Source organism: Myodes glareolus, chromosome 21 (assembly GCF_982192425.1).
Source record: "Myodes glareolus chromosome 21, mMyoGla1.1, whole genome shotgun sequence".
NCBI lineage: Eukaryota > Metazoa > Chordata > Mammalia > Rodentia > Cricetidae > Myodes > Myodes glareolus.
In genome coordinates this window covers 10,322,347-10,335,211 of record NC_142046.1, presented here as the reverse complement: position 1 = coordinate 10,335,211, position 12,865 = coordinate 10,322,347, and the positions used below count along the sequence as shown (strand labels likewise).

General features: G+C 40.9%; 1 protein-coding gene across 3 annotated transcripts in view; it reads left to right on the top strand.

Moving 5' to 3' along the window:
* Cntrl (centriolin) overlaps positions 1-12,865 on the top strand; it is an 87,429-nt gene that overhangs the window by 38,204 nt on the left and 36,360 nt on the right. For all 3 annotated transcript variants that reach the window (XM_048432231.3, XM_048432229.3, XM_048432228.3), the window contains exons 14-18: positions 5,282-5,458; positions 8,027-8,161; positions 10,741-10,886; positions 11,333-11,540; positions 12,278-12,457. In XM_048432231.3, the coding sequence (XP_048288188.3) occupies positions 5,282-5,458; positions 8,027-8,161; positions 10,741-10,886; positions 11,333-11,540; positions 12,278-12,457 (846 nt within the window). The remainder of the gene's footprint in view (positions 1-5,281; positions 5,459-8,026; positions 8,162-10,740; positions 10,887-11,332; positions 11,541-12,277; positions 12,458-12,865) is intronic.

The window sequence follows — 12,865 nt, the reverse complement described above, 5'->3', positions numbered from 1 at the left end:
TTAAATCAATAACTATGAGAGGCCATCCTTTTGGTAATAGAGAAGGCAGAAGAATTCCAGATTGTAAAGGGCCCATAGATTGAATAACCTTGTTCATAGCTCTAAGATCTGTCACCATTCTCCATTTCCCAGATTTCTTTTTAATAACAAATACAGGAGAATTCCAAGGGCTGGTTGATTCTTCAATATGATGAGTATCTTGTTCCTGTACCAGCTGTTCTAAAGTCTTCAGTTTATCTACTGTTAAAGGTCATTGTTTAACCCATATTGGTTTCTCAGTTAACAATTTTAAAGGTAGGGTTGTTAGTACCTCTGAAAGTTTGTTATTTGTGTTGTTATACAGCCTGAATGGCTGGTGACCTTTGTTTATAATACCTTATAATATCCTTCCCAGAAACATGAGTTTTGGGGACTGCAGGAATGTTAATCTGGCTGTTCCATCGCTGTAATAGATCATGACTCCATAAATTCACTGCAATATTAGCTACATAATGGCCTCAGCCTTCCTGTCTGTCCTAACCCTATGCATTCAACCCACCCTGTGCTTTGTTTCTCTTGAGATAGAGTTCCAGTTTCTAGGAATTGAATATCTGCGTCTTGAAGAGGCCAATCCAGATGGCAAGATTCTGGAGTAATGATACTCACGTCTGCACCCATGTCTAGTTATACCTCAACTACAATGTTATTTATCCATAATCTTGGTTTTGATCTTTGATCATTTATAGAAGTCCTACAAAACATGTTTCCTGTTTCCTACTGGAATTTTTGATTCATCCATTTCTATTGCATCATCCAGAACAGTATGATTTTTTACAATAGGCACTGGATTTTTTAATTTTCCTGGTGAAGCATGTTCTCCATAGTGACTGGGAATGACTGGACCATGTTTGGCATGGGGGCCTCTCAAGCCCCCCCAAGGAGTTTCCCAATGGTATCGTGTTGACAGTGGTTTTTGTCCTGCCCAGTCCCGCAGCCATTCAGTCCCAAAGAAACACACAGAGGCTTACATTAATTATAAACTGGTTGGCCTATTAGCTCAGGCTTCTTGTTAAATAACTCTTATAACTTTCATTAACCCATAATTCTTGTCTGTATTCGCCACATGGCTTGGGACCTTTTATAAGTGAAGCATTCTCATCTTACTTCCTCTGTGTCTAGGTAACGACTATAAACTAAGCCTTTCCTTTTCCCAGAATTCTCCTGTTCTCATCATCCTGTCTATACTTCCTGCCTGGCTACTGGCCAATCAGCATTTTATTAAAATAGTACAAGTGACAGATCTTTACAGGATACAAGACCATTGTCCCACAGCAGTATCATGTTGCCTTGTCTGTTTTCTGTCGATCATCATTCATTGGTCCAATGTCAGCCTTTGTCACACCTCCTACATATAGCAGAAGCTGAGACATAGACTGCATATTTGTGCCCTTCCTAGAGGAGACATTATTCTTAGGAATTCTTCTCAGATGTCCTATTCTGCTACAATTAAAACATTAGGGTTTTTGTGTCTCCTCATATCATTGGAAATCGCTTCTCCTACCCAAGCTTCAGTACTTGTCAAGTGTCTCAGCATTCATTTTATGCAAGATCCATTCATCTATTGGTGCTGATCTGACCTTTTTACAATCTAAGTTGGCATTTTCAAAAGCCAAAGATTCAATAAGTATACATCTAGCTTCTGGGTCTGTTGCTCCTACTTGTACAACCTTAGTTAATCTTTGTAAAACGTCACTAAAAAGTTCTCTCTGGCCCTAATATATGATTCAATTTTCTTTCCTGGTCCCTGAATCCTGTCACAAGCATTTAAAGCTGCTGTGCTACTTTGGGACAAGGTGCGTTCATCATAGAGAACCTGGTCCTGAAGATCAGAGTAATGACACTCACCAAGAATTTGATCTTGGGAAATCTCTAGTCCTTTTGCTTTCCCCTGTTGTTCTAAAATTTTTGCCTCTTCTCTCCAATAAAACTTTCAAAGCAGCTGAGGTCCCTGTTCTAGGACTGCTGAGATTAATTGCAGCTAATTGTGTGGGGCAGCCTATTGCTTGAAGCCCACGTTTTCACCATTTCCTTAATAAATGTGAATGTAGTCCATAAGCTAATATTGCTTGTTTAATTTCTTTTAGATAGCTCATATGTATTGGTTCCCATGTATATTCTTTGACTACCATAGGGTACTTTGTACCAAATGGTCTTTCCAAGGAAATTACTGGATATGCAGTTAAAATTCTGGGTAAGTCATCCCAGAGTCTGACATGTACTGATGAGGCTACATCCTGTCCTTGTACCTTCTGTCCCTGCTCATCAGTTTCCATAAATTCCTCAATCCTTTCGCTTCTTTTTACTGCTGCATTTTGTAAAGTCTGAATCTCCTGTCCAGTGTTCTGTTCCAATGCCCTCACTGAGGATTCCAAGGTATGAAACTTGTCTAGTAAAGATAACGTCTCATCCTTAGACATAATTTTGATGGTGTGCATATTACCTTCCTGGAGAAATGTCTTATTCATTAATCTATAACTTTTCAACAGATTCCAATTATTGACTTCAGCAGGGCGAATTTTTTCAGATAATGTCTCAGCACCCTTCGACATTGACTGGATTTTGTCCCTTAAATTAATGGTATTCCTCTTGAAAGTGTTGATTTGCCCAACTAGCTGTTCATTATTAGTCTGTAAAGGCTGTGTCATTTCTAAAAGTGACTCATTCTTGGCTCTGTTATCAAACCATATTAATGAGATAATATCAAAAACAAAACTAATCCGTAGGATCAAATAAAGGGATGTATAAGGAAAATCACATAAGCCTTGCAGAATACCATCCATAGCATAAGCAGAGTAATTATTAACTCCTGGATAGTTATGTTATCGGTAATTTTATAGTTTTTCAACTCTTACCTGTTGTAAAGCAATTACAGTGAGTTGGCGAGGGTGTGATAATCCTCATCGGCCAGCAGGTGTGCAGTAGCATCTGCATGGCCAGGAGATGCAAGCAGCAATGGACAATCCCGGTTTGTTTTTGCACATGTTAGATACTGAAAAATATGCTTTGTTTAACAGATTAAGAGCAGTTATTAAGGTGATCAAAGCAATTCTGAGAGTTGATGACCAGGATAAAGGAAACCCAAAGCTCTCCGTCGGTGTGAGGTGCAGACTGTGCAGACTGTGCAGGGGTCACTGGTCTGCTGGAGAGGCAGCGGCATGTTTGAGATGGGACTGATGAACAGAGACAATGAGAGGGGTGGTGGGTGGGTCACCAGCCCCTGGCAGAGAATGTGCTGCTGAGCTGTCAAATGGGGAGCACTGCAGGGGTGCCTAGGCGTCCTGAAGAGCAAGCGTGGGTCCTAAATTGGATCATCCGATGAAGCTGAACAATTCAAATAATCCCAAGATAACTCCAAAAAATTATTCTTTACTCTAAGATTATTATAAAAATTATAAGATTATTGTTTATTGTAAGGAAAAATCTCACAGAACAGGAACAGGGGGTCCACCCTCAAGATGTGGAGCATGGGAACAAGAAAGAGAGAGCTGGCTGGTCCAACAACTTTCTTTGGGTATCCAAAAGTCATGCCCCAACCTGGTCCAGCCTCTTAAAGGCCATTGGCTTGAGGAGGTTCCCCATCAGATCTCTGAGTTTGGGGCTATCCTGGTCTACAGAGTAAATCTAAGACAGCCAGGGGTACACAAAGAAATACTATCCCAAAATAACAAAAATTTAAAAAAATAGCTTAGTATGTAGCTCAGGCGGGCCTTGAACTTGTGACTCTCCTGCTTCTACACCTGAATGCTCCGATTATAGATGGGCATCGTCACACTAGCAGGAAATGTAATATTTTGTCAGTCTGTTGAGTCTTAAAAGATGTCTTCCTCCAAACTTTGTATTATGAAAGTTTTCACATTTGCAGGAATATTGGAAGAGTAGTTAAACATCTCTGAACCTCCTTAAATTAATATTTTGGTTTTGATTTTATAAATATATACCTTTTGTTTCTCCTCATAAAATTTCAAACATCACTTTCATCACTATTGTTGGTTTCCAACATCACTACAATAAATGCCATTCTTACATCTAGAAAAACTGAGGGTACTTCCCTGGGGTCATCTGACATTTAAACTACCATCAGATTTTCCTAACTATCTCCAGAATTTATAGTGGTGTGCATGAGCACGTGCGTGCTTGCATTCAGGTGTGCATGTGTGCATGGTCTAGGCAGGTGCAGAAGCTTTGTATTACTCTCCATTCTGTGCATCTGCCTGGTAGATTCCTTGGGCTATTTCACTTTGTTCCTTTATGCTCCATATAAAATAATATCTTTTTTAACTTCTTTTTTCCCTGAATACTGGAGCGGTTACATACCTTTCATTTGTTCTTTGCAGTTCAGATTTCATTAGCCTAATGGATTCCTATTCATATTTTCTGACCATTTTTTTTGTATTGGATCATCTTTCTTTTGTTAGTTATCGCAAGAATTCTTTATATTTTGGGTGTTAATCCTTTTTGGAATACATACAATACATACAGCTGCATTTCATCCAAACAGTGCCAAGTAGTTCTAACAAAACTAAATGGAAGTTAATCCAGGTTCTTCCTGTTTATTCACAGTAGTTTGAGCTAATTCTTACATCTCCAAATAAATAGACGGAAGTTGTATACTAGCACATGAAGGTGTGTCAGTATAGGAGTTTAGTTTTGAGAGTGTTTTTCTTTCTTAGTGGCTGACACTTGTCTTGTTATTAGCACTCAGTTCAGTCACTGCCATCTTTAGAATGCCAGTCTTTTGTTCTTCTGTTAAATGAACACACTATGGTTTAATTGGAAAAGTGTGGGCTTTGCAGTCAGAGATCTAGGTCCATAATGCACCTCCTTTTTCTAGCTCCATGGAGCTGTGGTCACAGTGAGTTGCCATACAGGAGACAGATGACACAGCAATGTAAAAACACAAGGTCCAGGGATGAACAGGCCTTATTTATTTATTTATTTATTTATTTATTTATATTTTTTCCCACTCCTGTCTTCCTCATATGCTTGCAGACTAGAGTTCACACAAATAGTTTCTTTGGAAACAGCATGTTGGCAACTTGGTGAATTTTCAGGTTACATTTAGTAGAATGCTCTGTATTTCAACTTGGATGTGCCAGCATAACACTCCATCCTGCTGTTCCTAAGTCTTTCTGTGCCAGGCAGTAGCGGTTGCCCAGTATTTGGTGCACAGGTTAGTTATAATGACTTGTAGATGCTCTCAAGGTACTCAGGATGCTGCATTTAAACATGCTGAACTTTGCAGGAGCTTGCAGAGCTAGAAAGTGCCCTCCAGGAGCAGCGTGAGGTAAATGCATCCCTGCAGCAAACCCAAGGAGAGCTCAGCGCCTATGAAACTGAGCTAGAGACTCAGCTGAGACTAAAAGAAGCCGAAGCCAGCCAGCTCAAGGAGGAGTTGGAAAAACTCACAAGGCTCTCTCAGGTAAGTGGAGCATATGCCAAGTATAAATGAAGCAGTCTGTGCTATCTGTTGTGCTTTTGAGATAGCATCTCACTATGTAGTCTAGCCCAGGCTGGAAAGCACCCTGCTTCAGCTTTGTAGTGCTGGGGTTTCAGGCATGAACCACCACACCTGGCATAGTCTTAATATTAAGTATTTTTAATATAAAGGATATGAATTCATAGATCATGTCAAAGAGCATATTTTTTGGAGTCTGGCATTCTGAATCCAAACATTACCCCTATGTAAGTGTGGGCAAATCATTTCGGGGCTCTGAGCCCCATAGCCTGTTCCTCTGTTAGACAACATATGATAAGATAAAGGATATAATGGACAGTAAAGCCCTTGGTAGTTAATATTTGATACATCCTAGTTTTCCTTTCTCACAATAGTTCTAAGAGATTCTTTTTAAGTTAATGTTAGGTTTTAGTTTGCTGTTTCCTTTGATGATGGTTGAAAGATCCACTAGTTTGTTACACTTGCAAACTAGAGAAAACAGTATCCACCCAATAAGTACTGGCCTCTGAGAACCTGTCTTGAGAAATTGATAGTCCAGCACATGAGACAGGTGAAAGAGAGAAAGGCATGGCCACCTTTAGAAGCAATATCTTAGCTGTAGCTTGGAGCGTGAATAGGCTGTGGGCACAGGGGGAGTCGGGAGTGAAAGGAATAGAGAAGGAAGGAAGGGGTGAGTACCCTTGCTGAAGAATAAGGAAGAGGCGAAATACTGTGAGGATCTTCAGACCTAAGTACAAAAGAAGAGTGAGGAAAGAAGGTAAAACTTAAAGGCAAAAAAGGAAGTGGAAGGCCAGCTGTAGCATATTCTTTATAAGAGTGAAAATACAGTTTGGGTCAGGCGAGGGAGGCAGAGGCAGGGGGATCTCTGAGTTTGAGGCTAGCCTGGTCTACAGAGCTAGTGCCAGGGCATCCAGGACTACACAGAGAAACTCGAACTCAAAAAACAAAACAAAACGGAACAAAACTACAGTTTGGAGAGCTGTGTAGATAGCTAAGCGGTTAAGAACACTAGCAGAGGACCCAGGTTGGATTCTCAGCACCCACTCAGGCTCACAACCATTTGTAACTCTAGATTCAGGGAATTAGATGCCCTCTTTTGACCTCTGCAAGCACCAGGCACATGTATGGTGTACAGACATCCATGCTAACAAGCACTTAGACACGTAAAATAGCAAGGCAGAAAGGCACCTGCTGCAGTCTCCAGTGATAGGAAGGACTTGTACGGGAGTGGTTCCCTGTTCTTTATTTACAGAGGTCAGAGTCTTGCCAAGTGTCAGAATTGCATATTCGAGAACATTTAAGTTTTACAAAGCCCTTTACAGGATCAGAGTAACAGGAAACAGCAGGTTGGGGAAATAAAGTGCAATTAGATATTTTTTAAAAAAAATAATAGTAAATAAAATTTCTAAATGCCATCTCTTTCTTCAGCGTAAACCTCTTTTTTTTTTTTTTTTCCAATTCTACCCTAACTAGTTTGAATGATGCTGTCTTTGGTACTTCTACTTTTATTTTTGGCTAAGTCTTGACAAAATTGTTAGAAGAACCTTAATGTTCACTTGGTATTGAAAGCAGTACTCTACCCTTAACCACCAGGATTGAGCTTCAGACCACATAGAAATATAGAGCACGGAGGCTCTGGTTTTTGGTTGTTATACTGTACTTATATGAAACCAACTGTAGAGCTTATTAGATGCAGATTCCATGCATATTCAGACCTGTAAATCTGAGATGGGATCTGGTCATCTGCTATTTTTTTGTCTTTCCTTCCTTCCTTTTTTCTTCTTTCCATCTTCCTTCTTTCTTCCTTCCCACTTCCTTTTTTCTTCTTTCCTGCTTTCTTCCCTCCCTTCCTTGTTTCTCTTTCTGTCTCTCCCACTACCCCCATCCCTACTCCCATCCTCTCCCCTTTCTCTCTCCTCTTACTTTTCAGACAGGGTCTCATTTTGTAGCCCAGGCCAACCTCTTACTCCTCCTGCCTCCACCTCCCAAGCATTAGGATTACAAGCCAGGTTTCATCTGTATTTTCAAAATCCTTGTGTGTAAGTGTTGCCTGCATGTCTCTCTGTGTACCAGATGCATTCCTAGTACCTGTGAAGGCCAGAAGGTGTCTAATCCCCCAGACCTGGGGTTACAGATGGTTATGAACTACCATATGGGTGCTGGGGATTGAACCTAGGCCCTCTGGAAGAGCAGCCAGTGTTCTTAAAAGCTGAGCTATCTCTCTAGCCCCTTACTTTTAATAGGTACATGAAATTATTTTTGGTGCAGGTATTTGAAAGGACCACAGTTTGTTTTTAAAGATTGGTATTGGAGACTGCCCTGAAGATTCTGATGGGATATCAAGGCTGATCTAATTCTGATGTGAATGCCTCATTAAGTAGTCAGAGGAGCGTGTGGAAAAGTGATCTCGGGTTTTTAAATTTCAGAGCGTAAATGTAGAACTGTAGCAGTGGTGTGTTTGTACCTGTGCTGCTTGGGATCATAAACTATGACTGTTTTGCACTTTAATGTCATTGCTTCTTCCAACAACAGCTAGAGCAATCGGTGCTTCAAACAGAACTGGAGAAGGAAAGAGAGTCCCTCAGGGATGCCCTGGGCAAAGCCCAGTCCTCAGAAGAGAAGCAACAGGAGAACAGTGAACTCCACACACAGCTTAAGAAGCTGCAGGTAAGAGATCTATGCTCATGGAACACCCAAAGCTAGTGACAACTTCACTTAGGCATTTAACAGCCTGCTCTAATATGTACTCAGCAACTTGGATTATTAGGTGAAAATGAACTCTGGATGGAGCTGCACCATAGCCTCTGCTTCTTTGTTTTTTAATTAACTGGATAGTATAAAGAAGTGGTGCCCGTGTCCAGATTAAAGAGGATTCTATAAGCTCTACCTCTTCTCTGTGAAAACAACTCCTTGTGTACTTCCTAGGAACTGTCAACAGACAAACTTAAGACTGCTAGATCAGTGCACCCTCTCCCATTGAAATGTCTCCCATAGTGAGCTGCAGTAGGGTCTCCTAATTATACAGTTCTCACAATCTTCTCAATAAAGATGCAGTTAAAAGTATAATCAGTTTTTCATTCTTGTGTGAGCTTTGTGTGTGTGTGTTTGAAGTCTTTACTAGATTATTAAATTTTATTTTTATTATGAAAATTTAAAGTGATCACAAAAACAATAACCCCATGCATGACCTTTGATCCATTGCCTGGTTTATACAATTATTAACATTGCTTTATTTGGACTACTTTTTTCTTTGAAATATTTTAAAGAAAAATTCAAGTTGGGAGTAGTGGCTCCTGCCTTTAATCCCAGCACTCTGGATGCAGGGACAGGTGGATCTCTGGGAGTTCAGGGCCAGTCTGGTCTCTAGTGAGTTTCAGGACATTAGGGCTACATAGTGAGACCCTGTCTCAAAAGAGAAAAACCTAGTATATTTTCACCTAGAAATACTTCTTATACAACTCTTCCTAGAAAGCACTAAAGTCAAGTCTTCATGGGCCTTTCTCTAAGGTGTAAACTGAAGACCGCTTTCTAGCCTGGCCTTGCCGTGGTCTGCCTTGGTTAGGACTAGAGCTTGCTTGGCCTTCTGATGAAGAGCACACCTTTTACTCTCAACCTTTATCTTTCTCAAAAGTCAGTTTGATAGGATCAGTAGACAGACCAAAGTACAGATACCACCAAAGTCCAGCTTGGTAAACCAGTGAGTGTTTATTGGTGTTACACAGGAATATGGGTGAGAGGTTATACAGGAGCAGAAATGACGCACAGACAGCTGCATCGCCAGTGCCACTCGAACATGAGTGACAGCTCACATAACCCGGAGCACACTGCAGTCTGCAGGCCCTCAACAGGTTGGAGAGTGTCCTTCCAAATGACTGTGGTCCGCACCTCTTCCAGGCAGCTCAGCTGGTTCCTGCTTCTTCCAGGCAGCTGGTCTGGTCTCAGTTGTCTTTGCAGCTTGACTTGTGTGAGATCCTGCTTCTTAGCTCTGCTCACTCTGACAGGGAGGGACCTAATGAATGTGGTCAATTTCAGGGACTTCCTGATGTTGTTTTGAGTTGTTTATGTCCCTACTCAAGGAGCTTCCCTGCAGGATGGAGTGTTTCAATCTTTGAGGAAACCGTTAACACAAAGCTGCTAAGAATCAAAGTCATTGATCAATCTTTTAGGGGCTCAGTGGCTGTCATATGTCTTTTTCTAGTTCTCAGAGTATCATATTTAGCACAACCTAAACCCCAGTCCTGAATTGATATATTGTTTCAGGTCCAACTCTTGTACAGATTTTATATCTACTCTATATCTTGCTTCAAATTATGAAGATATTAAGAGCCTATTTTTTTCTGGCTAATCAGTAGGTTGACTGTAGTCACATCACCTAGTCAGATCACCTAGGGCCAGGAGTAGGCTGTGGAGATGTCCTTGGTTTATGATGGGGTTACGTCCTAACAAACCTACAAGTTGAAAATAACTTGTTTCAAATACATTTACTGTGCCTAACCTGAATGTCATACTGTGGCCTAACTAGCCTTACGGTGCTTATAATATGTGCGTTTAGGCTAGTGAGGAAAAGTTATCTTCTCTTGTGTAGACTTGAAGCCTGTTCTGGAACTCACTCTATAGACCAGGCTGACCTTGAACAGATTAAAGGTGTGCACCACCACCACCTGGCTAGGCAAAGTTATCTTAAAGCCTATTGTATAATAAAATGTTGCCTATCTGTTGTGATTTATTGGAAACATGGTGATATACCAAAACACAAGGCAGAATGTAAAGAACATGGCATCTGAATGCACTACAGAGGTATTGTTACCCTGGTGGCCTGGCTAGTCCAGGAGCTGGACCTCCTTGCCTCCACATGGTATCAGGAGACAACAGTTGGAAAACTGTAAATTGGGAGAGGACACTGTGACCCAGAGAAAGCTACCGCAGGGTATTGGAGGGACAATCTACAGATCAGACCTCTAGATGCCATGGGCACTTAATGTATTTGCCATTTTAGACCCTCCATTGTAGTTAGCAGCGCTGCACTGGATGTGGAGTAGACTGATCGCTCGAGTATCACAGGCACTCAAGGGACTAGTGTGCATCTTAAAATGTAGCAACACTTTTCTTTATACCGTGGGGACATTTTAGCAATTCTTTTTCTTTGAAAGAGGCACCATATGAGTTTCATTCTGTGGTCATGCGTCTGTTAGTAAGGAATATCTGCTGGCAGATAACACATCCTCTCCATTTCACCCTGCACACAGGATGACAACAGCCTGTTAAAGCAGCAGCTGAGAGATTTCCAGAACCACCTCAACCACGTGGTTGATGGTCTGATTCGTCCAGAAGAAGTAGCAGCTCGTGTAGACGAGCTAAGCAGAAAGTTGAAACTAGGAGCTGGGGAAATGAGGTAAGCAGAAGTAGGACCCCAAGTTAGAGTGACCTTCTCCATTTGAGAGCTGTGCCTGAGAGCAACCGTGACCTCTCCGTCCTCAGTCTCTCTAGTCCTGATTAGTGTTGCTGAAAGACTGCTTAACTCTGATGACAGCATAGAGGCATTTAAGTCTTCTTGAAGTTGGTTGTGTGTGATCCGAAAGAACAATATGCATTTTTGTAGAGAATAAGTACAAAACAGGATAACATCAAATTTATGGACACGTATTCTTAGTCTGTGTCTTCAGAGTGGCCACAGTGATTTGGTCCAATGATTTGCTCTTATGTGGTACTGAGCAAAATGCTGCAACTGACACCAGTCCCTTCACACAGTACTTTCTACTCTCAGTTTTTAACACTGCATTGAACATGTTTGCATCGAATTAAATGTCACATTTATACCTTCTTGTTTTTTCCCCTTAGAACCTGTAGTCCTTCAGATGTCTTGGGGAAAAGTCTTGCTGATCTACAGAAACAACTCAGTGAAATCCTTGCACGATCCCAGTGGGAAAAAGAGGAAGCACAAGTTAGAGAGAGGAAACTCCATGAAGAAATGGTTCTCCAGCAAGAGAAATTGGCAAATGGACAAGAGGAGTTCAGGCAGGCCTGCGAAAGAGCACTTGAAGCCAGAGTAAGAAAGACTAGAGACAGACAGAGGGCAGCCTTTAGCAAATGCTGGTGTTTTCAGCATGTAAATTAAGCAAACCCTTGTTATTTTCACTCATAACTAGTCTGTGACTAAAATCCAATCCTGCATGTGGTTATTGATGTCAAAGTCAGGCCTGTTTGTAACAGTGGTTTTTACTTGTTTTGAAAGCAGCTGAGAGATAATTTATAATGGATAGATTAAATAATACCACATAGCCAAAGTATAGTGTGGTGTCAGAATCTTGAAGTTTTTTGGTTTTTTTTTCTTTTCTTTTCTTTTTTTTTTTTTAACCTACTGATGTTCAAGCATTGAGGCAAGCATTCAAATCCCAGAGAACAAGATAAAAACATCTCTGGTCGCTATTTAGCACAAAACTTTGTTATATTTACGTTTCCTGGTAAGGAAACCATAGCTCCATAACATTCTTATTTTGCTGAAAACATACATTTTTATGTGTTTATATGTACGTGTGTTTATATACACGTTTACTAATGTGGTTACGTGTGTGTGTGTATATATAGGCACATATATGTGTGTGTGTGTATGTATGTATGTATACACACACAAGTCTATTATCCCATCACTCAGGAGATATAAGTAGGAGTATCACAAGTTCAAACATAGCTTGGGCTGTATACCAAGAGGCTGTCTCAAAGAGAGTGGGGGGGGGGGAGAGAGAGAGAGATCTTAAGTTTGATAAAAATTTTATTTCTTCACAGATCAAGTTTGATAAAAGGCAACATAATGCAAGAATCCAGCAATTAGAAAATGAAATTCACTATTTGCAAGAAAACCTAAAAAGTATGGAAGAACTCCAAGGCCTTACAGACCTCCAGCTTCAGGAAGCAGATGAAGAGAAAGAAAGAATTCTGGCCCAACTCCAGGAGTTAGAGAAAAAGGTGGGGAGCCTAGAAAAGTAAGGGACCTGCTTCCCACATCCTGCCTCTGGTGACAGAGTCAGGAGTAATCCACATTCAGCTCTTATTGCTGGCCCAGTGCTGAGCCCGACCTCACAGCTGGGTCTTGTTACTCAGTCGTGGACCTGAAACTCTCCTGATACAGGAAAACAAGAAAACTAGCCTTAGGGTCATGGAGGTGACACTTAACAAACAATAACAGGTTAGCTTGCCACCTTGAAACACTTTGTCTACCCAGGAACATCCATGGAGTTACTTTTAAACTCTCCCTCTCACTTTCTGATATGTAGGCAGAGGCTGCTCGTTTGTTTCCCGGTCTCCCAGATGCAGATAATCACACAGAAACTATATTAATTACAACACTGTTTGGCCAATAGCTTATGCACATTT